Genomic DNA, 26,264 nt, shown 5'->3' on the forward strand with positions numbered 1-26,264 from the left:
GACATTTCTCACTCCATATATGGTAAGAGCCTTTGTTGTAGAATCTTGAACATTACTTGCATGAGATATTAAGGCTATAGGTTCAATAATTACTGCATTCCCTGGAATCCCCTTTCTTTGGAATTGGGATGTATATTGAACGCTTCCAGTCTGTGAGCCATTGTTTAGTTTTCCATATTTCTTGACAGATTTTTTTCAAAATTTGGACAGATTCAGTCTTCGTAGCTTCCAGCAACTGTATTGGTATGCCATCTGTTCCTGGTGATTTGTTTCTTCCAAGTATTTTAAGAGCAGCTTTCACCTCACATTCTAAAATGTCTGATTCTTCATCGTATGGTTCCTCCGTGAATGAATCTGTCATCCTTGCATCTCTTTTATAGAGTTCTTCAGTGCATTGCTTCCATCTTCCTTTTATTTTATCTCGGTCAGTCAGTGTGTTCTCCTGTTGATTATTCAACATCCCCACAGCTCTACTCATACTTGTCCTTTGTTTTTCCCCAGTAGCTTGGGGAATGCCTTCTGACCAGGGGGTCTCATATTCCAGCACTATCCCGTGTTGCATTTTGGATACTCTGTTCATAGGGTTTTCGTGTTAAGAGGTATTCAGAGGTGGTTTACCATTGCCTTCCTCTGAGTTTGGATGCATCTTAGTCTGGTATCTCAGCTTTGACCATTCTGCCTTAGGTGCCCCTCCTAGGAGTCTAGCCTCTTGGCCTGGACTCCTGATGGCATTGCTCTCAGCTTCTTCAACACTCTCAACCCCCCTCACCACATTAAGGAGTGCATCCTAGAAGGGGGCACAGCCACTGTATTTATGCAATTGAAATAAAAGACCATATTAGAGGTAGGAGACTGCTTTCTACACTCAGACAGGCATTTTTCAAGATAACCGATTTGTACATACAAGGAAAGACTGTATCATATGGCTTTTTCTATACTTTTGAATTAGCTCAAACAGTGGAGCCATGAAACAATGGAACCCCTTTAGATGACCCAGTTCAATATGAATTCCACCACACTGTCCCAGTTTGCATGTAATGCTAAGACAAACCATGCCTTAGTGGGAACGAGAAAGCATGTGGGTTCCCAGAGCGAAGAACATGGGTCCTGTGCTCCTTCCATGTTCTTGCTGCTACTATGCTATCTGGGGCTAAGCCATAGTCTTATGGATTACGTCCAAACCTGGGCTCCTGGCTTGTCTCCCCCAGATAAACCACAAGCAGTAAACCAAAAACAAATATTGGTTACAGTTTGTAGTTTGTCTGGAGCAACAGAAATGCCTCTCACCCACCTGGTGAGGTCATGCAGGCATGCCGCCCTTGCCTTGCCTATAAATGTTCACAGGTAGTGTGATGCTTACAAAAATATAATATAGGTAGAAATCTATTTTGACATTTCCCGTCCACACTAGTGAGCAGTGCTTGATGTATTGTATTCATGCTCTGTGTGTCGGCCCTTCCCCCACCCATAAATTCCAGAAACCTGAGGTCCATTGTGGGCATGTACACAGACATCTGATTAGTGATGCACGCACACTTAAAAGAACCCCAAACTTTTTTTAATCTACCAGATTTGAACAAAACAGCACTATGTAAATGTTGAGTGTGTGAGAGTCCCTCCAAGCCAGGAAACCCGAGATTCATTGTGGGCATGAGTGCACACCTTTAAATGTTTTAAGTTTTCAATCTACCAGATTTGCACACAAGAACAGTCAATTCTTATATATGTATGTGTGTGTGTGTTGTGTCACTTCAAGCCAGGCAAGGTTTTGAAGTTCCTTGTATGAAAACCTGTTGCTTCCTTCCTTCCCTTTTCCTTTCCCACCTCTTGTACCTGCAAGGGCAAGTTTTATTTTTTAAAACAGCTGTTTGTGCAATGCTAGTTCTGTACAAAACATCTGTTTTATAAATTTTAAAAAATTACTGTGAAAATGCCTTCAGCAATATGGCATTCTTTCCTTTGGGCTGACAGAAACAAAATGGAAATATGGGGCATAGACGACATCCAGCAAAACAACTCTACACACATAAAGATCAGCAACACCATGTGCTTCAGTGTGTCCACAGTCGGATAACATATAATTTTGTATTGGATTTTCTTCCTTTTTCGGATTATCTGTGGATTGGAAAAAGCTGAATTTAGTGGGAGGAAAGTGCAGTCTGTCACCTGGATGAGGATGTCGTCATGTGGATGCCCCTGCCTCCATACACACACAAAGACATAAGCAGCTTCACAACCACATTACACTACACTATGGACAAATCTTACACTGCCAGAAATTTACCTAAATAGCTGCTTCTAGACAAGAATCATGTAGCTGGGTTAAAGGAACATAAGTGATTCCCTGCCTAATAGTAGAATGGTACGGTCAAATGGGAAGACCCAGTGACTGAATGTTTGAATTGGCTTTTGTATACCTGTGTTTGCTCATCTATGATATGGAAATATGGAAAGATATACACATTTGTCTAGCATATAGGGTTATGGTTGGAAACATTCCAAATATAGTTTCCCCTTAAAATACTTCACTAGAGTTTTAACTTAAAAATACATTACCTTTTTTGGAGGTTCTGATAATTGTCTCAGACAGCAGTAAAGGACTTCCATTAGAAACATCATGTATAGACTTTTCTGGTGCTTTGTTAGCAAGACCTTCCTTCTTCACTTCTTTTTTTATTTCCTGGAAAAGAAAAGAAACAAAGAGAGAGGGAAGAACTATTTAGAAGACTCCTTCATGAGTAAGTAGATATGAACTTTTAAGTTGCTTCATTTATTTGTTCCTTGTCATCAGACCATTACAGAACAAAGGTTTAAAAGAATGAAAGTTGCGCAAAGTAACATCAATATAAATTTAACTCAGACCCAAACTAACTACCACTTACAATGCTGAATTTCCCTTTAAAAACACATCCTTTTAAGTGTTAAAATCCAATACGAAATAAACTGAATTCATGTAAATCTGAATAAAATTATGTAAAACCTGAATGTATAAAAGCATAAAACTTAAAATTGTGAATATCCCTGGCAGGACACAGAAAACTTTCTCTTCTCATTAATTACTGCAGATAGAAAATGTGCATTCTTCACAGCTGTGTATTTATATTGTCCACCCAATAGATAACTCTGACGGTGAGCCTGTAATTTCTCTCCATCTCTCTTGAAAATTTGTCCCAAGTATTGCTCTCTCAATGCATGATATAAAGGACCATATGCAATGTGGTGACCAGTATGCTAGAGCATCTGTAATTATTTTTTTAAATACCCCTATAGTTGCATAAAAATTAAGAATTTTTTGGGGGGGGTACCTACTTCACCATTCACGGAAGAGCAAGGAAGAGAGGCAGGACTCTTCATATGCAGAAACTTGCTGCCAATGTTATAATACAAGCAGCTGTCAAAGAGTGTTCCTGGTATAGACAAGGGTTTTCCCACAACCCCATCAACTCCAGATACAAGGCCCACTCTTATCACCCCAGCTGCTCCTTTCCAAAGCAGAGGAGAGGAGCAGGTGGAAGAGAGGGCCTGAAATGTCAGCACATACACTGAGCTAGAATTGCTACATGCTTATAACCAGCTGTGCTTTCCCTCAGCAGCTCATAGCAACCACGGGGAGAAGTTGCTTGTGCTGCTCATGATCAGGTTGAACCCCTAGAGTAGGGGAATCCAGTGTACTGCTCCTCAGATGTTGTTACACTCTGACTCCCATCAGCCCCAGATAACATGGCCAATGGTGAAGGATGACAGGAGATGTAGTCCAGTAACATCTGAAGGGCATCATGTTGGCAATATCTGCCCTAGGATTCTCTCCTATTTCTTGCAGAGCTAGACTGATTTCTCTCTCAAAACCAAAGACAGAATAGTAGTGCTAAGTAGGGTTACCAGATCTCTGGCTTTCTTTTTTTTTACAATAATTTTTATTCAAATTTTCATAAAACATACAAAACAAAATCATAAAACATTCAAAGACAAAAAACGAAACAAAACAAAAATGATTAAACAAAAAAATAAAATGTTGACTTCCCATTTGTCGCAGATCAAATCAGTTATAGGTCTACAATATATAACAATCCTGTCTCTTAAATTATATTATAAAATCACTTTCCTCCAGTAGTTATCTTAATTAATCATCAAATCTCATAAACATTACTTTATTCTTTCCACAAAAAGTCAAAGAGAGGTTTCAATTCTTTAAGAAATATATCTATCAATTTTTCTCCAAATAAACATGTCGATTAATCCATCTCGTTAATAATAATAATAATCTTATTGTCATAACCATAGTCCAAATAAACATATTGATTAATCCATCTCATCAAAATCTGTTAGGTCCAATAATTTCAATAGCCATTATTCCATTATCCCTATTAATTCCATCTTCCATCTTCAATAGTCCTGTTAAGTCCAGTAATTTCAGTGTCCAATCTTCCATTATCAGTATTCCATAATAATCTTGCTGTCATAACCATAGTCATATAATAAGAGTCTGATGGGAATTTCCTCTATCCCAAATATTTTCTTGCCATCAATTCTGAATAAGTTGCTGAAATATTGTTGTAAAGTCATATCTCTGTTCTTCTTTTTTACAAAATGCACTGGCTCATCTCTTGAGAGTTTTTCCATTGTCACATGGCTGCAGTTAATTCCATAGATTTTCTCTATATCAAGCTCCATCACGTCATTCCAGTCCAGAAGATTATCCAAGCCATTGATAACTTTATCTCTAATATCTTCATTAATTTCTTCAGAGATAACGTTAAATTCCAAACAGTAGATTTTATTTCTAATATCCATAAACTCCAGATCTTTTTCCAATTCCACATTTGTTCCAATCTCCAGGGCTTGTATCTTCCCTTTATTTTTTCTTTTCTCATCTCTGATCTCATTCTCCTCTCACAGGATCCCCTATTTCTTTAAGCTCCTGCGTCATTTTGCTCAGTTCAATTTTCAGCTCCTTACTGCCCCGTCGCAGGGTTTGTTTCGTTATCTCAATCTCATCCATTATTTTCTGAAACATAATTACTTCCAGATTCTCAGCCACTTTCTTAATTGCCATTTTTAAAACCACGAAAACAAAGCAAAACAGAAGTAAAGAAGAACCACTTCTTATTTCAGCAACAATTGGGTTAATATTCCAGGCTTGATGACATCACAGTATAAACAGAGCAGCCTGCCTTATCTCTCTATGTTCAAGAATACAAAACAAATTTAGTTCCCAGCATCAAAACAGTTAGTGGCGTTGTGAAGAAGCAGATTCGTCGAAATAAAATAGACCAAAAAGAGAATAGTCCCAGACAATGTAACATTCCTCGGAATAGAAATCCCTCTTCTGTTTATATCTTTAGAATGCACTTCCAGGACAGCTTTTTGCAACAGAAACAGAGATAAGCTGTTAATTTCGTGAATAACAGAGAAGAGTTATAGCTCACCCAGAAGTACTTCAAAGCCGATCAATCTGACAAATCTCCTTTTGCTGCAACAATTTAAACCAAGTAAGAAAAATAATAGAAAGAAGGGTGCTTGCCTGTTAGTCGGTTTTCCCTTTGAAGAAAAGATAAACGTATCGCATTAAACAGATAGAGCAAAAGTTTGGAAGTCCATCCGGCATTGTTGGCTGGACCTTTTCTCATAAATTAATGAAATCCAGTCCTCCCAACAAAAACAGGCTTTTGAGGTTGATCTCTACGTTTCTCCCTGCCCGGGAGAAATTTCATCAGTCAAAAAAAAAATGTTCTGACTGATTTATATCTGAATAAGCTTCTTTTGAGGCGGGAGCCCGTCTCAAAAGCAGGCACAAGCGAAGTCACCCTTCCCGGAAGTCCCGGACTTTCAGCTTTCATTTTAAAAGAAAATTAAGTTTCTGGTCTCAGGTCTGGTTCCTGAGATATACACCAAAACGTTAGCTGCCCCCGCAACTTCTGTTAGTTGCGCTAAATTATGCTCTAATCCCTGCCCTTTCAGATTTTTAGCCAATAAGAAATCAGGGTTGTGACTGACAATAGTAAGAGCTAAACATTTCAGGATCTGAGAACAGTTTCCTTTTCCTTTTTCCTTTCACATCAGGAATTCAGTAAATATATAGCTTTCAGCAGCATATGTAAAGAGTACTTTCTCTGTATAGGATTAGGACTTGCTTCTGAGTAAACATGAATAGGATTGCACTACAACAGAAAAGTGTACATGAAAGGTTTTTTTAATTACTTGCAAAATGGTATATCATACTCTTTTTTCGAATAATTTTTGAACTGAAGTTTTAAAAAATGTACATGCTTCAGTGTTATACTTTTCTAATTAAGGAGTCAAAGATTGAATTTTACAGGACTGTGGAAGAGGGCAGCTTATTTGTCTTATTCATAACCCGTTTTGAAAACACAATATGATTTTTTTCTGGGAGTAAAACTTCAATGCTAATTCTACATACCTGGGAGCTAACCCCATTGAATTCAGTAGCACTTACTTTTGAGTAGACGTAGCTGGGATTGTGCTGAAAATCAAAGGGACTTTTGAGTGAACACAGAAAAGGATTGTGTTGTAAATCTTTCTCTCCCCCTCCGATCCTTTTTTTTTTTAAGCAGTAAGGCAGGGCTTACTTAGGTGCCATGGCTTTTATTTGGCAGGAAACTAATACTTACCTTTTTAAAAAAGAAAAATTTCTGCAATGGCCAACTGGTTTTTGACAATAAACTATTACATGGGGTGTATGTATTTTTAATCTCCAGTGTGTGCGTATATGAAACTTTTCCAACAACCCTGTGAAGGTAGAGTTGGAAACCAAAGCAGCTCACAAGAACTGGGCATGTTTAGCTTGGACAAGAGAAGACTGAGGGGAGTTATGATAGCACTCTTCAAGTACATGAAAGGTTGTCACACAGAGGAGGGCTGGGATCTCTTCTCGATTGTCCCAGAGTGTAGGACATGGAATAATGGGCTCAAGTTGCAGGAAGCCAGATTTCTACTGGACAGCAGGAAAAATTTCCTGTTAGAGCCATACGACAATGGAATCAATTACCTAGAGAGGTAGTGGGCTCTCCGACACTGGAGGCATTCAAGAGGCAGCTGGACAGCCATCTGTCGGGAATGATTTGATATGGATTCCTGCATTGAGCAGGGGGTTGGACTTGATGGCCTTATAGGCCCCTTCCAACTCTACTGTTCTATGATTCTATGATTCTAAGAAATAAAGCCATTTAAAATCCAGTAACTGTAAAACAAATATAAAACAGTTGCAAAAGAGCTTAAAGTGGCATGATTCTGAATTTTGGATTGGGTGAATGAAGTTCCTTATCATTGAATTGCAGTCCCGTGCATGCTTCCCTGTCTGAGTAAGCCCCATTGAATACATTGGGACTTGCTTCTGAGTAAACATGCATAGAATTGCACTATATCTTCACAGGCTGTGTAAATAATAAACACCTTTGACATTCATGCTTATATAAATATTTCTTCATAATAAGTCTTGATATGTATCTGATTTCACACTATGGTTGTATATGGTTGTAAATTATTATTTACAAATGATTATTTCCTCTACATTTTAAGTGTGTCCTTCTTCCTTGGGGTGGTCATAGTCCCCCTTTGTTTTTTTCACCCTGAGGGGCAGGTTAGGCTGAGAGATGCTGTATAACCGATGGTCACCAAGTAAACTTTATAGCTTATTTCCATTTTAAAATGTAATTAAAATGATTTATACATAGGCAAAGTTTCTGAAGTAATGGAGATCCACATAATACATTTAAAGCACATCCAACTCGCATTTAAAGAGCATGACTGCCCTCACAGAATCCTAGAAAATGAAGTTTTCCCCTCACAGTTATAGTTCGCACCATCCTTAACAAACTTTAGTTCCAAGGATTCTTTGGTGGGATTCATGTGCTTCAAATGTATGTTATTGTTATTTATTAAATTTCTATACTGCCCCATAGCCGAAGCTCTCTGGGCTGTTTACAACATAAAAAACAAATACAATATATAATATATATTCAGTACAATTAAAAGGAAAAATACATCACATTTTAAATAAACATAACTAAACAATAAATCTCAACAATGTACATAACATAACAAAATAAATAAACTGAACATAATAGTTATAAAACTATCTAAAACTATTCTCCAATGTCCCATTCTGCTTTAAATGCATGGTGTGGATTTGCCCTAGTATGCTGTACATTCATTAGTGAATTGAAAAGAACAATTTTTAAAAATACCTTTTTAAAAAGGGCTGTAGCTCAGTGGTAGGGCACATGCTTTGCATGCAAAGGTCCAAAATTCAATCTCTGGAAGAGACTATTGCCTGGAATCCTGGAGAGCCAATGCTAGTCCATGGCATCAGTACTGAGCTAGATGGTACCAAATGGCCTGACTCGGTACAAAAGACGAAAGAGACCCATGGACCACAGTGATTCAAATATTTATTTATTTTAATTACATTTATATACTGCTTTATTGTGAGAAACCTCAAAGTGGTTTATAGCAGGAATTAAAACAATATTGGCAAAAACAGTTAAAGACAGGTATTTAAAAACATTCAAAAAATAAAACCAACAATGAGTTAAAAAGAGATAAAAATAATAGCTTCTACATGCCTGGGCAGGCTTGCCTAAATAAAAATATGTTTAGAAGGTGCCAAAATGAGTACAATGAAGGCACCTGCTACTGTCAATAGGCAGGGAGTTCCAAAGCATAGGTGCTCCGGACTTCCGGGAAGGGTGACTTAGCCTGTGCCTGCTTTTGAGACGGGCTCCTGCCTCAAAAGAAGCTTATTCAGATATATCAGTCAGATTTTTTTTTTTTTTTGACTGATTAAACTTCTCCCGGGTAGGGAGAAACGAAGAGATTAACCTCAAAGCCTATTTTTGTTGGGACGACCAGATCTCATTAATTTATGGGACGAGGTCCAGCCGACGAAGGTGGGACGGATTTTCAACAACAAGCTCTATCTGATAAAGCGAACGTTCATCTTATCTTCTAAGAGAGAACGCACTAACAGGCAAGCACCCTTCTTTCTATATTTTTCTTTTACTTGACTTAAATTGTTGCTGTTTAAAAGAGATTTGCCAGATTGATCGGTTTTTGACATCTCACTGGGGAGCCATAACTTCTCTCTGCTACTCACTAATTAATAGCTTATCTCTGTTTTTGTTGCAAAAAGCTGTCCTGGATTTGCATTCTAAAGATATACACAGAAGAGGGATTTCTATTCCAGATTTTTATTTTGAAGAATATTATATTGTCTGAGACTACTCTCTTTTTGGTCTATTTTATTTTGACGAATCTGTTTCCTGACGACCGCCATTAATTGTTTCGATCCTGGGAACTGCATTTTGTTTACTTAAGCATGGAGAGATAAGGCTGTCTGCTCTGTTTATACTGTGATGTCACCAAGTTTGGAGTATTAACCCAATTGTTGCTGAAATAAGAAGTGGTTTTCCTATATTTTTCTTTTAAAATGGCAATTAAGAAAGTGGCTGAGAATCTGGAAATAACTATGTTTCAGAAAATAATGGATGAGATTGAGATAACGAAACAAAACCTGCGACAGGGTTGTAAGGAGCTGAAAATTGAATTGAGTAAAATGAAGCAGGAGATTAAAGATATAGGGGTCCCTGTGAGAGAGGTGACCCTGGAAGGGGTCCCTGTGAGAGAGGAGACCCCGGAGATTGGAACAAACGTGGAACAGGAAAAAGATTTGGAGTCTATGGACTTTAGAAACAAAATCTATTGTTTGGAGACACAGGAGATTAAAGACATAGGGGTCCTTGTGAGAGAGGAGACCCTGGAGACTGGAACAGGGGTCCCTGTGAGAGAGGAGACCCTGGAGACTGGAACAGGGGTCCCTGTGAGAGAGGAGATCCCGGAGATTGGAACAAACGTGGAACAGGAACAAGATTTGGAGTCTATGGACTTTAGAAATAAAATCTATTGTTTGGAACTCAATGTTATCTCTGAAGAAATTAATGAAGATTCTAGAGATAAAGTTATCAATGGCATGGATAATCTTCTGGACTGGAATGATGTGATGGAGCCCAATATAGAGAAAATCTATGGAATTAACTGCAGCCATGTGACAATGGAAAAACTTTCAAGAGATGACCCAGTGTATTTTGAAAAAAAGAACAGAGATATGATTTTACAGCAGTATTTCAGCAACCTATTCAGAATGGATGGCAAGAAAATATTTGGGATAGAGGTAATTCCCATCAGACTCTTACTATATGACTATGGCTTTGACAGCAAGATTATTATGGAATACTGATAATGGAAGATTGGATACTGAAATTACTGGACTTAACAAGACTACTGAAGATGGAAGATGGAAAATGGAACTAATAGGGATAATAGAATAATGGCTACTGAAATTACTGAACCTAACAGATTCTGATGTGATGGATTAATTGAAATGTTTATTTTGACTATGGTTATGACAATAAGATTATCATTATTAGTAATGAGATGGATTAATCGATATGCTTATCTGGAAAAAAAAATTGATAGATATATTTCTTAAAGAATTGAAACCTCTCTTTGACTTTTTGTGGAAAGAATAAAGTAATGTTTATGAGATTTGATGATTAAGTAAGATAACTACTGGAGGAAAGTGATTTTATAATATGACTTAAGAGACAGGATTGTTATATATTATAGACTTATAACTGATTTGATCTTTGACAAATGGGAAGTCAATATTTTACTCTTTATTTTTTATTTTTGTTTTTTTTTTCTTTTTTTTTTTTTGTTTAACTATTTTTGAGTTTGTTTTTTGTCTTTGAATGTTTTATGATTTCGTCTTGTATGTTTTATGAAAATCTGAATAAAAATTATTGAAAAAAAAAAAAAAACAAAGCATAGGTGCTCCCACACTAAAGGATCGGTTTCTTACAAGAGCAGAACAAGTACTATGTGGCACCCATAACATGGAAAGCACACCCTGAACTTGGCCTGCTAGCAAATCAGCAACCAATACAGATTTCAGAGCAGAGGTATTATGTGCTGATAGGGTCTCACTTAAGATGGCAATCGTGCCACAATTTTTTTAGTTTTCGTTTTTGGTTAGGAATCCTGACTGGTTGTGGGATGCTCAGTTTTCTGCCTTACTTGTAGGAATATTGTTGTGGTTGGTATGGTATTGCATTTAAGAAATTATCACTGTCTTTTGTTTTCCCTTTTCTATTTGCATTTCATTTATCTTTATCCTCCCTTTCATCCACAGAAGCGACAGTGGTTCCATGTGCTCTGTTCAAGCTTCTAAAACCCACTGATGATGCACCTTGTTGTTTGTTTCTTGCCCAATAGTGGTAAAGGAGAATTCACATACTGGGCAGCGTGGCTGCAATTGTTGTTCCCAAGCTGCTGCCTATGAAGGTAGACCAAATCATGTGTGCTTTGTCAATTATATTCAGTGGAATTTGGTTGGTTGATGAAGTGAGTTTATAGCATCCCACAGGGGAGACAGAAAAGGGTAGAAGAATAGAATAGAATAACTTTTATTGCTCATGACCATTGGCTGCCACAATAAAACACAGACACACATTTATATACAAAGCTAAAATACAACATTTTACAAGATTAAACCATTAAAACTAGAGGCCATGTGATGGACCTAATTTTGCCTGGGTTGTTACTTGCTTTTGATGTTTAGACCTAATTTTGCCTGCGGCAATTGCAAACTTTGCCACTTGACAAGTTAGGAACATATCTCTACCTGCTAGCAAAAAACTTATTTGTTCCAGAAGGGGCCTGCATGACAAAAGGCCAATAATAGGGGAAACAAATTTGGCCCTCGGCTCTTTATACAGGGGACAGCTCAGGAGATAATGGACAATATCCTCCACCTCGCCAATTTTGCAAATGCACAGGCGAAGATGAGCTGGAATTTTGGCATATCTCCCCTCAAGCACAGTTGTAGGCATTGATTGGAAACGCAGAGCCGTGAAGGCTCTTCTCAACAACGGCGCGTTTAGATGAATGAAATATTGCTCCATACCAATGATAGTTTTAAAAATGGAGTACCAGCAGGAAAAGGAGGACTGGGAAGAGGCATGTAAGTCCCATCTCTTTGCATATAAGTTAATTTTTTCCCTTAGAATCTGTTTCGCCCGCCTCGAGCAATAAGAGGGAGAAGCCTCTATACTTTTTCCATACGCTGCCAGTATAGATTTAGTCCAAGATAACCAACTCTTCTGAGTGGAGTTTTGAGATTGTTCCAAAAGACATTTTTTTGGGAGGCGCGAGTCAGTCATACCCACCAGTCTTAGCCAGTACCCGGCTAAAGCCCTGTGTGCCAAAGCTTCTAAGGGGAGAGCACCTGTCTCTATCCTCATAAAGACGATGGGAGTACCTTTTGGAGTTGCCAAGATATAACGAAGAAAATAGTTTTGTACTTTCTCTAAGATGGAGATATTGGCATAGCCCCAAATCTCAGCCCCATATAATAGCATAGGAATTATTTTCCTTTGGAACACCTCGATGATAGGTGGAATCAAGCTACCTCCTTTAGCTTTAAAAAACCAAAATAACAGTTGGGTCGAATGGAAGGCTTTCAACTTAGTCAGTTCAAAGTGAGGGTTCCATGTAAGCTTGGTGTTAAAGGTAAGACCCAAATATCTATAACTGCGTTTCTGTTTAATCAACTTGTCCTTTAATTTCCAGACATGAGATTTAGTGTTTTTTCCAAACACAACATTTTGGAATAATTAATTAATAGATGTTCTTTATCACAGAACGTTCCTAGTTGTTTTAGCAATCTCCTCATGCCAATCTGAGTGATGGACAGTAAGGCTAAATCATCAGCGTAAAGTAACACCGAGAGCTTGTCGTTTAAAATTGAGGGAGGAAAATACTCTGGACCAGACAGATCCATAACAATATTATTAATATAAAAATTAAAAATAAACGGGGCCAGTAAAGAGCCCTGCCGGACCCCTCTATTAGTTTGAACCGAGTCCGACAGGAGGCTGTTAGCACCCAGTCTAACCCGGAGTGAAGTATTTGTGTGGAGCATTTGAATCAACCAGAATAGCCTATCTATATTCGTAGAAGATAACTTTTGCCAGAGTCAATCTCGATTGATGAGGTCAAAAGCTGATATGAAGTCAACAAAAGAGACAAACAGTTCCTTTCTAGTAGTCAACGAATATTTCTGGATTAAATGAGACAATATAAAGCATTGGTCCATGGTGTACTTTCCCTTACAAAAGCCCACCTGTTCTTCCACAATGACCATATTCTTGGCAGCCCACAAGTCCAATTTATCCAGTAAGTATTTGGCATAGATTTTAGCAGCCACATCTAAAAGGCTGATTGGCCTGAAGTTACTCGGGTCCGCCTTTGAATCCTTTTTATGGAGAGGTATCACAGTACTGTCACCCCAACCCCTGGGAACTGTGCCATATTGATTAATGAAAGTGAACATCTTAGCAAAGACCAGGGCCCACCATTCAAGATTGGCTTTATATAGCTCCACCGGCATCATATCCTCGCCCGGTGCTTTTTTCCCAGGAAGGGAGTTAATCAGTACGGCAATTTCTTGGGGTGTAACGGGTTCCCACTCTTGGCAATGTAATAACAGATGACCGATTTTAACTGGGACAGCCGTAAAATGGGGAGGGGGGCCTGGTTATAGAGGGCAGAGAAGTAAGAGCACCATTGAGTTGACGTAATTTGGTTGTCTAGGCCAGTATATTCCCCATTTAATCCTTTGGTAATTAACCTTCAGAACTTGGCTGTGTTGCGTTCCATAGAGGCAAGGCCCAGCTCCAGCCATTGTAGGCGAATGTAGTTAGCTCTTCTGAAACGTAATAAATTTTTGTAGGTCCTACTAAGCTGGATAAAAATATAATTTTCTGACGAATCTACCCGTCTCAATTTCCTAATGGCACAAGATAAATTATTTTTAGCTACAGCACACTGATTGTCAAACCAACCGCTGTTCCTCAGAGGAATTGAGGTGGGATGGATCATCAAAGGCCTTAGCATCATGATTATAGAGTTAAAACATTCGAGGGGATTTGCTGCAACCAAGAGCTGATCCAGTAAGAAGGAAGGATGAATTCAGACGAGTAAGTAGCTCATCTTTAATCCTCCCATTCCACTGGATCCTCTGCCCTCCCTGCGTGATAATACTATCCAAAGGGGTAGGGGCTCTAGAAAGAGGAGCCAAGGGGACTGTGAGGGAAGAGCTGACAGGCATATGATCACTCTCCGATCTGATTAGGACAGCAAAGGACTCCAAATAAACGATAAGTGAGGGAGAGAGGATCATCAGGTCAATAACACTCTTCCCTCTTGGACCGAAGTACGTGTATGAATCTGAAGATGGATATCTAGGGGAGCCGCTGCAGATAAATAGATGATATTTAAAAATAAGAGCAAACAGCAAAGATCCCGCTGAGTTCATAATTGAGTCCCTAGAATCCCTTGCAGGAAAGGAGGATAGGTCCTCTGGAGACAGCCCCAATTTATTTCCTATTTCATTATTATTTGAGCCCATTCTGGCGTTAAAGTCCCCTACCAGCAATATTAAAGGATCTGGAAACTCCTGGTATATAGGACTCAGTACCTGATCTAGTTCTGTCCAGATATGAATACCCCTTTGTCTAGATTTCATGGGCGGAGCATAAACATTGATCAAATATACTTTTAAATTAGATGGCCAAATGATTTGCGTAATTAAGATATTATTGGAAGGCATTATCTCAACCTGGTTAACATTCAGATTCAAGTCCACCGAAATTAGCGTAGCTGTTCCGCCTCTCGGTCTGCCCCCTTTAGCAGACTTAATAGCGGGCAGGGAAAAGACAACATACCCCGGGAATGACAGAAACAATGTTGAGGTAACCCAAGTCTCCTGGATACAAAGGAATTGAAATTGAGTACAAAATTCTTTAAACAAACTGTTCCAAGTTTGGCTTGCCAGCCAGTAACATTCCAGGACACCACTCTTATGGGGGGAGGATTCTTGCCAATTGGTAGCACAGCCGGTCAGCCAATACAAGGAGTAACCATTAGTCCATTCACAGGGGAAGTCAAAATTTGTAAATCCTTAGTGTGAACTATAGCCTCACACATATGCGCCGGTCTACTGACGTTAGAAATAAATTGCTTCGACATTGGTATCACAGGCATTGCTGTGCATTTGGATGGTGATCCCAGCTCTGGATTCTCTAAAAATCTAACATCAGTCCATGACGGTAGGGAGTGGGTATTCAGATACACTCTTTCACTCAATACATGGACCTTAGGGGATATGGTCTCAGAATGGGGAACACTTGGATCCTCCTCCAACAGTAGTTCAGGGCACGAGGCGCCCGCAGATCGTTGGAGTCCCTTTGCCTCTACGTTAGTTTGTAGATCTGTTCTTTCTTGTGCAAGGGGCACAGAATGAATCATCCTCTCCTGTAACCGGCCGATCAGATTACAGAGTCTAGAGATAATGTCATATTGAGCATAGTCCGGCAATGTAAGAAAATTTGTAAAAAGCTCCTCTTCCTCGTCGGTAAAGAAACTGCAGGCTTCTTCCCTGTCTGGATAATTACGTTCCTTGTTAAAATCGTGGACAGGAGGAATTAACTGATTTACACCAGAGCAGACTTCTCCGCCGTCCACTGGGTAATTAGATGGAGCAATCCTATCAGGGAGAGACGCCATAGTGAATGGATCACAATTCCCGACCGACTGTCTCTTAGCCGAGGCATTCGTACTATGCTCAGAAGGCACATCTGCTCTTATTAGATTGACCGGATTCTGAGATGGAAACAAGGGATATGGACCATCTACATTCTGGAAATGGCATTGGGTAATTATCCCATGCAACAGTAAAATACATTTATTTGCTTGTAAGAAATTTGTGGCTTTCAAATCCCTAAAAGTGAAAAGAACCCTAGGATTCTTATAATTGTCCTGAAGATATTCCACTTTAGTGATATCTGACACCTTTATCTGGGTCAGGTCCATTGACTGTAAGAGGTTAGTCACATTTAATTTCCGCCTATAATAGGTGTCACTTGATTGATCCTTGGACAGTTGAGTAAAGCTATTTTATTCTGGCTGTATCCTAAGTTCCAGCACTTCTCTTTGTTTAATAGACCAACGGGGTTTGAATCTGGCCATATTTCTTTTTTATACAGTTGCACCGGCACTGGGGGCTGCAAAGACGCCAGGGCCATTTCAAAAGGAGGTTTCGTGGATGGACCTCCACGCTCACGCAGGGGTTCAACATGGTTGTGTATATCCCTAGCTTTTACTTGGGCTTCTAGAAGTTTGAACAATTTAGAGTAATTCATTTTCTTGGCCCTCGGAGCCTTGTAATTCTTGATATTTTTAGATTTTTTTTGGTTTGTAGGCCTTTTAATATTAACACGCCATTTACTTGTCAGAGGCCTCTTGTTGGGCTTGGTTTTTTGACAGAACATCTGGTGCATGGTAGAGTTACTTGCGGTAATACCGACGCTGTAGTAGTCGATCAATTTTTTAAATCCCTCAGTAAGGGTTGTTAATAAACCATTGGACTCCATGATGAAGGTTTTAATACAACAAAGATCCCTCGAGATTATTGCAAACTGAGACTCCATCCAGTGAAAATCACCAGTGCTAGAAGCACGCTGTTCGCCTGTTAAAGAATTCTGAGTTGAGGAATTCTGTGGCATATGGCCACAGAAAAGGGTACTAGAGAATTTTCTTACTCATTTCTCAGACCTCTTTCTGAACTGAAGGGTCAAATCTGTAAAGAAATTTGGATGTTAAAAGGTAGGGGAAGGGCATTCCAGGCAGGGGGTTGCCAACCCTACTTGGATATGGATATCTTTGCAGAGGATCCCTAGTCAAGCTTTACCAACAACACAATCCAAACCATATCTACTCAGAAGTAAGTCCTATTGAGTTCTATGGGGCTTAGTCCTGTAGTAAGTGTGTTTAGAATTGTAGCCTTTAGGGGCATCCATCTTTACACCTGAGTGCTCCCATCTAACATCTCCACAACACTAGGCTCCTTTCTTCCTACAATGGCCTTCTGGTGACTGGCCTGGCCTGAAGGCACTTAAAACCCTTTTTGCCAGAAGCGAGTTGGCTAGATTAAATGTTCCCTACCCAGGCTCCATCTTTTAGCTAAGATTTCTATCTCAATTTTCAATCAGAGAAATGTTTTTGTATGAATGGAATGCACCAAGCAGCTCTGGTTGATGCTTAATATATTTTTATGTTGGATTTTCTGTGGTTTGAACACAGATGAAAGAAATGCAGAAAAAAACACTGATATGCAATGGGTTGACAATATCATGATCTGACCTCCCTGTTAAGAGTGAGTGAATGAAGGACAGCAATTCCAGACTAACTAATATGCAATTGGCAGAGCTTGGAAAAGTTACTTTTTTGAACTACAACTCCCATCAGCCCAATCCAGTGGCCATGCTGGCTGGGGCTGATGGGAGTTGTAGTTCAAAAAAGTAACTTTTCCAAGCTCTACATTTGACCTAAATCTCCAGTTTTGCCACCACCAAAATTTTCTATCATATGACAAATATTTCTAAAGCATTTCCTATATGAAAATGATCTTACAGTCTTATGCACCAACCCCAATGTTCTCTGCAAGCAGTAGGATTTTATGCTTTTGTATAACTATTGCTGGTCAAAAAAGACAATAAAAAAGACAAGAATGCTAAATTCTATTAAATACTCAATTAAAAATGACTAGTATATGGAAAAGTAGAAAAAGAAAACGCAACTCCATTTATCTGCCTACGTTTCCTCAGATTTTTTAAAATCGTATTTGTTCAAGTATTCTAGTGTATGTTTACATGTATCTTTCAAAATCACTGGTCAAAAAAGTCCAAATGAACTTGAAAAACATAATGCAAAAACTGGAAATAGTAACAAGGCTGTCAATTATAAGTGTTCAGGCTTAATATAATTATTGCTACATGTAGTTTGCAATTCTATTTGGAAGGCAACTCCACTGATATCAGTGGGACTTGTTATCAAGTAAGCCAAGTTATTCTCAGGATGAAAGTTACATTCTGTGGTTGTTAAATAAATAAATAAATAATGTTTCTTCTATTTATTTATTTGTTTGTTAGTTTATTTATTTATATCCCACACTTCCACCCAGCAGGAGCCCAGGGCGTCAAACAAAAGCAGTAAAAACACTTTAAAACATAAAAACAGACCTTAAAATACATTAAAACAAAACAATTTTGAAAACATTCTTTAAAAAAGCTTTGAAAAATCTTAAATAAAAAGGGTTAAAAACATACTGTTTAGAAAAAAATGTTTTTTTTTTAAATATTAAAAGTAATTTCAACACAGACTGGGATAGGTCTTTACTTAAAAGGCTTGTTGAAAGAGGAAAGTTTTCAGTAGGTGCTGAAAAGATAACAGAGATGGCACCTGCCTAATATTTAAGGGGAGGGAAATCCAAAGGGCAGGTGCTACCACAGTAAAGGTCTGTTTCCTATTTTGTACAGAACGGACCTCCTGATTAGATGGTATCTGCAGGAGGCCCTCACCTACAGAGCACAGTGATCGACTGGGTATATAACGGGTCAGACGGTCTTTCAGGTGTCCTGGTCCCAAGCTGTATAGGGCTTTGTACACCAGAACTAGAACCTTGAATTTGGCCCAGTAGCAAATGGGCAGCCAGTGCAATTCTTTCAGCAGCGGGGTGACATGTTGGCGATACCCTGCCCCAGTGAGCAGTCTCGCCGCCGCATTTTGCACCAGTTGCAACTTCCAGACCAACCTCAAGGGCAGCCCGACATAGAGCGCATTACCGTAATCCAGCCCAGAGGTTACCAGTGCGTGGACAACAGTGGTCAGGCTATCCTGGTACAGAAACGGCCGCAGCTGTCTTATCAGCCAAAGCTGGTAAAAGGCACTCCTAGCCACGGAGGTCACCTGGGCCTCAAGCAACGAAGGTGGATCCAGGAGCAGCCCCAGACTACAAACCTGCTCTTTCAGAGGAAGTACAGCCACATCCAAAGCAGGCAACCAACCAATCATCTGAACTCGGGAACCACCAACCCACAGTGCCTCCATCTTGCTAGGATTCAGACTCAGTTTATTGGCCCTCATCCAGCCCACCACCAAGTCCAGGCAGCGGTCCACGGCTTGCACGGCCTCTCCCAATTCAGATGTTACTGAGAAATAGAGCTGGGTATCATCAGCATACTGCTGACACCTTGCCCCAAGTCTCCTGATGACTGTTCCCAAGGGCTTCATATAGATGTTAAACAGCATCAGGGACAAGATGGTACCCTGCGGCACCACACAGCACAACTGCCAGGGGACAGTCACCCAATGCTATTCTCTAGAGCGACCTTGGAGATAGGATCGGAACCACTGTAAAACAGTTCCTCCAATACCCATCTCTCCAAATTGGCCCAGAAGGATACCATAGTCAATAGCTCACTTGGGTACCAAGGTGCACACCGCGCTCCACAATGCTGGAGAGGACGCTCGGGGGCAACCATGTCAAGAGCCTGATGTGCCTCGCTGTTCCACAGCATGACAAGGGCTTCAATTGCTCTATCTACTGAGAACTCCCCCAGGGCATTCAGGAATCCAGGAGATTCCGTTAGGCTCCGGGGGTGGACCATCTTAATCAGTCCACCAACACTGCAAGGAAGGATCGGAGACATAGACCTGCACTGGTTACCAGTTGTTTACCGGGCCCAATTCAAGGTGTTGGTGTTAACCTTTAAAGCCCTACACGGTTTCGGTCCAGTTTATCTAAAGAAGCGCCTCCAGCATCACCAAATATGCCGCCTGACGAGATCAGCCTCTCAAGACCCTCTCTCGGTCCCACCAGTTAAAACAGCTAGGCTGGTGCGGACCAGAGAGAGGGCATTCTCGATTGTGGCCCCCACCCTCTGGAACTCTCTGCCATATGACCTTCGCCATGCCTCCTCCCTGGCAGGTTTCCGCCGAGAATTGAAAACCTGGCTGTTTAGGCAGGCCTACGGGACTCCTGGGTAATCTAGTTTTATTTTGTAAAGATGTGGGTGGATTTGATTAATTAGAGGTTGATGTTGTAATTGTACTTATATGTTGTATCTAAATTTTTTATGTACGCCGCCTACAGTGGCCGTTAAGTCGGCCAGATAGGCGGCTTAGAAATAAAATTTTATTATTATTATTATTATTATAAGTCTAAACTTCACCAGGAAGTGGTCTGACCATGACAATGGGGTGACATCCACCCACCCTATCTCCAGACCACCCCTTCCTCCATCTGGAGCAAAAACCAAGTTGAGGGTGTCCCTGGCCCCATGTGTCGGGCCAGTGACAACTCAAGACAACCCCACGGTCGTCATTGAGGCCATGAAGTCCCGAGCAGGAACACTAGAGGCAGCCTCAGCATGGACATTGAAATCACCCAGCACTATCGTTCTGGGCTCCTCCAATACCACAGCCGAGATGGCCTCCGCCAGCTCAGTCAGAGAAGCTGCTGGGCAGCAGGGTGGATGGTACATCAACAGCAACCCTAGTTTACTGTCTCCTTGGCCCAGCACCAGGTGCAGGCCCTCATAGCTAGCTGCAAGACATAGTGGTTTCCTGGTGACAGAGATGGAAGTTCTGTACACCACAGCAACTCCTACCCCTCTATCCCTGCAGCCTGTGCTGGTGTTGCACCAGGTGGGCAAAGTGGGTCAAATCAACTCCCCCCAGCTCACCCATCCAGGTCTCAGTAATGCACACCAAATCGGCACCTTCATCCACAATCAAATCATGGATGAGAGTGGTCTTATTGTGTACCAATCTGGCATTAAACAACAACACACACAGGCCAGTGAGAACAGCAGATGAGCAACGGGGGACCCATCCATGTGAGGAATGGCAGCAAGGAACAAGGTGCAGATAGCCTTGCCCTCGTCTTTTATGGTAATTCACCACATCCCCATGGCTATATTTCCCTCTACCAGTGATCACTGAAATTGGGGTGGCATCACCCATGTTTCTCCGTACTAAGCCTCCTCTTAAACACCTGATATGGACCCAACATAGCCTGCCAGAGCCAATTATCCCAGAAGACCTCTGTGAGAATTGGGAACAGTCATACCCATTCAAACTGTTTCACACAGGGCCCATCTACTCCCCTCCTGTCTCACACCCAGGGAGGGCCAGCCTTATCATATTAAGAAAGGTGCTACCATACAAACGTGTGGCATTTTTCCTTGAATTCCCTTCAAGTATTTAAAATGTGTACCTATAAGTTATGCAAGAGAAAACAGCCAGAGAGGGCAGGATGGCTGCATTATCCTTGAGGCCACCAAGAACCAGAACTTCTCCTGTCATTATCACACTAACATAGACTTTTAAAAATTGTCCTAGCACCCAAAACAAACAGAAAGCTGTCTTTGCTTATCATAACCAGGGAAGCTGATCTACACTGAGTCAGACCATTGTTCCATCAAATTCAGTATTATACAGCCACTCTTGGGGCTGTATACTGCAGCCAACGTGGATTTTTCACGTTCCACAATGTTAAATTGAAAATACCCCCATGCCATTTTGATGCTTCCCATATGCTCATTTCAAAACAAAACTTTACAAAACTTATAGTCCTGAACTCAGAAACGCTTGCTTAACAACTCCGTGAATTTTCATGGCAATACACAAAACAGTCAGAGAGAATAGAGAGTTCAAAGTCTAAAAGGGGGGGTAACCCAGAGCCCTTTTGGACTTTTTTCTCTGAGAGTTCTCATAATCTGTTGAAATTAATTAAAAATCAGCCATGTTCAAAGAGTATCTGTAATCCTGTTACTGACCTTGCCCCATACTATGACTTTCATCTTCTGCAGTTTCAAAGTTTAAAAAATGCCTGGCTGATTTTTCATTAATTTAAGAAATTTTGCATTGAACTGAATGTTGGGCATGCTCATTAAGAACCAACTGTCAGTGTTCTAAAAGCCAGACTCACAGCTGTTGAGCTTGCCTAATCAGGGGGCCACACCCACACCAGACTCTGAGTTCACATTAGACAGTCAAGGCTTTCCCCAAAGAATCATGGGAAGTGTAGTTTGTGAAGGGTGCTGAGAGGAGACTCCTATTCCTCTGACAGAGCTCCAGTAGCCAGACTGGTTTAACAGTCAGCAGCTCTGATTGAAGTCTGTGAGGGGAACAGGGCATCTCCTAGCAACTCTCAACACCCTTCACTAACTACACTTCCCAGGATTCTTGGAGAGAAGCCATAACTGTCTAAAGTGAAATCAAGGCCTGGTGTGGATGTGGCCAGGGACAGCTTTGGTTTAAATTTGGGTGGGAGGCTACATGTGCCTGCTGTAGAATAAAAAGGCGGGGGAAATCCTGAAACAGAATGATACTGTTCACATCATTTTCCTTTTGGAAAGGAAAGGGCCTTCCCCTCTGCCCAGTGCCCACCCATCCAATCTCCTCCCCTCCCCCTACTCCTACCCTCCCTGACCCTCCCCCGGGTCAGTGTTGGACTACAACCTGGGAGACCAGGGTTCGAATCCCCACACAGCCATGAAGCTTACTGGGTGAACTTGGGCCAGTCACTGCCTGTCAGCCTCAGAGGAAGGCAATGGTAAAACCACCTCTGTATACTGTTTACCATGAAAACCCTATTCATAGGGTTTCCGTAAGTTGGGATTGACTTGAAGGCAGTCCATTTCCATTTTCAAACATGATTGCACAGAAATAAATCCCACTGAACTCAAAAAGTATGCAACTGATCATACCCATCCTCCCTCCCCCTCCCCCTCCCCCTGGTCAGTTTTACCTATCTTAAGCATGATTACACAGGGGTAAATACCAATGAACTCAGTAAGCATGCAAATTATAAAACCTGCCCTCCCCTACCGCTTCCTTTGCCCCTCCCCTCCAATCTCCTTTCCCCTCCCCCTCTTCCTTTCTCCTTCCCTCTCATCTCCCCTTGCTCCTCCCCCTATGGTCAGTTTTACCTATCCTAACCATGATTACATAGGAGTAAAGCTCATTAAACTCAATAAGCATGCAAATGATCCCTGCCTTTCCCCTCCTTCCCCTCTCCTCTCCTTCCTCCTCCCCTCCCCTCTTCCTTCTTCCTCCTTCCCTGCCCATCCCTCCCTCCCTCCCTCCCTTCCTCCGCTGGTCAGTTTTACCTATCCTAAGCATGATTGCACAGGAGTAAATCCCACTGAACTCAATAAATATGCAAATGATCAAACCTGTCCTCCTCCCCTTCCCCTCCTTTCTGCTCCCCTCCCCCTCCTCCCCTCCCCATCCCCTGTGGTCAGTTTCACCTATCTTAAGCATGATTGCAGGGGGGTAAATCCCACTGAACTCAATACATGCAGATGATCAATCCATTCTCAGCAAGCTTGCACAGGATCTCATTTCTTACCTCCCAGATTAAAAAGCAGAGGAATTCACTAATAGGCAAAAAACCTTGCGGTTTAAGAACGTACTTATAGCCAACAGATATTTCTATCAAATTTTTAAAAGCAGGGAAATTGGGCAGCTATAGTGAATGCACCAGGGGAACAGGAGACCTGACCTCCTCTCTGAGATATTGGACTGCCCTACAAATTTGACAAAATGCCAACACAATTTGGGTTGGTCTTTCACAGTCCAATCTACTTCCTGTATAGCTTGGAACAATTTGGTAACATGTGTCTCTGAGCATATGGTGAGTGGTGGCAACACCTGCAATCAGCCCAAATAATAGAAACAAGACATGTGCGGTGCTGATCTTGTTTTAGCAGCGAGGAAGCAACTTTATTAAGACAGTTGACATAGTTCAGATAGTCACTTCAAATATGTTTGATTTACTTTGCAATTTTAATGAAGTTTCCTATAGGAAACCATTCTCTTCTGTTTCTGTAAATATGTGAAGTATAGCAACATTTTGCAAACTTTACACTAAAAAAGTCCAAAAATAATTGTGGAATAATGGCACTGACTATTCTGCAGAATAGTCTCCAGTGGACATCAGGAGTGTCTCAATTTGCAGAAGATAAAACAATGGGAGGTGAAATATATTCTAGCAAAATTCTAGGCGAGCTCTATATTTTTAATTGACTGTGCCCACCTTGCCTTAAATGTAGTGTTTTAAACATCGCAGGCTGAAAACATGCATCTTGGGTAGGCTAAGTTTGTTTTTTCCAACAGCTAGAGTCATTGCTGAAGTAGCAACATATTGTAATCCATCTGATTTTGCATCAAACTGCAGTTTCAGATTCCACTGTTAATGCACCCAAACTAGAAATAGAACATAACCTCCAATTTCAAACACAAAAGGCTGTCTTCACCATCATATGACACTGACCAATAAAAAGGCTTTGAACTTAATAAAAATAAATTTGACACAGGTTTCTAGGATGAATAATGAGAGAAATGAAATTGTCTAGATTAGATTCTCTGTAGAAACAATAGTAACACAGGAATGAAGCAAAATAAGAAGAACAGCAACACACATACAAAAATGTAATTCTCCATCTTTGGAGTATTGCCACCACTCACTATATGCTCAGAGGCACATGCTACCAAATTCTTCCAAGGCACACAGGAAGTGGATTGGACTGTGAAAGACCAACTCAAATTGTGTTGGCATTTTGTCCAATTTGTAGGGAAGTCCAATGTCTCAGAGAGGAGGTCAGGTCTCCTGCTCCCCTGGTGCATTCAGTATAGCTGCCCAATTTCCCTGCTTTTTAAAGTTTAATAGAAATATCTGTGGGCTATAGATACATTCTTAAACCGCAAGTTTTTTTTGCATATTAGTGAATTGTCTACACTGATTGGTAGTTGCTCTCCAAGATTCCAGACAGGGGACAGTCCCAGCCCTACCTGGAGATGCCAGGGATTGAACCTGAGACCTTCTGCATGCAAAGCAGTTGCTCTACCACTCAGCTATAGCCTTTCTCCAACAAAACTTACAAAATCGAGTTTGCCTTCACATTTACTACCAATGTACCACTTTTCATGACACTAGAAATAGGTCTTGTAAAAGCTAGAATGATTCAACTTGGGGAAATATATGTGCATATATTTTGTTTCTATATGTAACTAAAATCCCTATTCTTAGGGTCACCTTTCATTGAATTATAGTACCCTCCATGTGCATTATCACAATCTGTGTTCCACCTTGCACAGATATGTTTGCAACTAAATTGAACTTTTTCCACTGATACTAATTTCCCAGTACATCTCTGGTGGGTTACCCAATACGTTGTATATGAAAGCATGGAACATGCTACACCATCAAGAATCTGAAACTTCACTGTTGGTAGATTCTGACCAGCTTATAGATTTTGATTAATGAAAATGAAGTTTTAATGTTCCAGTTACTGCACTATGTGATCAGTACCTGGTTCCTAAAACCTTACTTGCCTTGGACACAGAAAGGTGCAAAACCATAATTGATTGTCTTCTAAAGAATGTCTAAACTGGATCCTTGACCTATGATTCAGCACTTCTTGTTCTGAACGCAGAGCTAAAAGAGACCTCAATAAATAGAGATCTAAAAACCTTACCATGAACTCTTGGTTGAAGGAAAATGATATGTTCCTTTGAGCACATTGCAGTTCTGTGGACAAGGGAAAAGGCTTTCATCAACAATAATGTTTTTACTGGAAAGATTTTTAGCTAGGAAAATACCCCCCAAACTCTACAGGGTATTCTATATTTGGAAGCTAGGTTCCTAAATCACCTCTGTCTCTGAAAGCTGTGAACTGAAATCTCCAAATTTAACAAGCTTTAAGTATGCGTATGGCACAGACTCAAAATTTCAGGAGTTTAGCCTCGAAGTCATATTATATATTTATCTACGCTACAATGGCAAATGGTAAAGCACTTTTCTGCAAGTGGTAGATAATGTAAGGGGTGAGGGCAACAACAGAACCTTGACAATTTTGTTAAAATCAGGGACTGCTTCACAGAATTAAAAAGCAAAAAGTCTATTTTTAGCAACTGTGTCTAAAGATAGAACTTCCCTTCTATCAAAATATTTCCTCTTCTTCAGATTGAAAAACTCAACTCTAACTCTGCTGATCAAATTAATATGCTACAGAGGTAAGAAAAAACATAAGAAATTAAACTGTGGGGGGGAAATCAGTGTTACCTGGAGTTATAAAATTAGAAACCAAACTGTCGGTCTAGGCGTTCTTTTCTTTTCTGGTTTCTGTCCAAACATTGTGTTAGCATTGTATAAATTCATCTATTATTCCTGATAGCAATTCAAAATTCACATTTATATCTTTCATACATATAGAAGCACAGAGGCTTATATAAAGGTTTTGATCTTAGAGCAAATTCACAATTCTATGTTCGTCACATAG

General features: G+C 40.4%; 1 protein-coding gene across 6 annotated transcripts in view; it reads right to left on the reverse strand.

Moving 5' to 3' along the window:
* The window catches only part of SH3KBP1 (SH3 domain containing kinase binding protein 1), a 352,368-nt gene that overhangs the window by 251,800 nt on the left and 74,304 nt on the right, over positions 1-26,264 (reverse strand). For 3 of the 6 annotated variants that reach the window (XM_061627260.1, XM_061627264.1, XM_061627259.1), the window contains exons 3-4: positions 25,461-25,513; positions 2,557-2,680 (exon numbers count right to left, since the gene is read on the reverse strand). The exons of 1 other annotated variant lie outside the window; for it this stretch is intronic. In XM_061627260.1, coding sequence (XP_061483244.1) covers positions 2,557-2,680; positions 25,461-25,513 — 177 coding nt within the window. The remainder of the gene's footprint in view (positions 1-2,556; positions 2,681-25,460; positions 25,514-26,264) is intronic. 2 more of the 6 variants (XM_061627261.1, XM_061627263.1) reach the window with 1 other exon arrangement.

Source organism: Rhineura floridana, chromosome 5 (assembly GCF_030035675.1).
Source record: "Rhineura floridana isolate rRhiFlo1 chromosome 5, rRhiFlo1.hap2, whole genome shotgun sequence".
Taxonomy (NCBI): domain Eukaryota; kingdom Metazoa; phylum Chordata; class Lepidosauria; order Squamata; family Rhineuridae; genus Rhineura; species Rhineura floridana.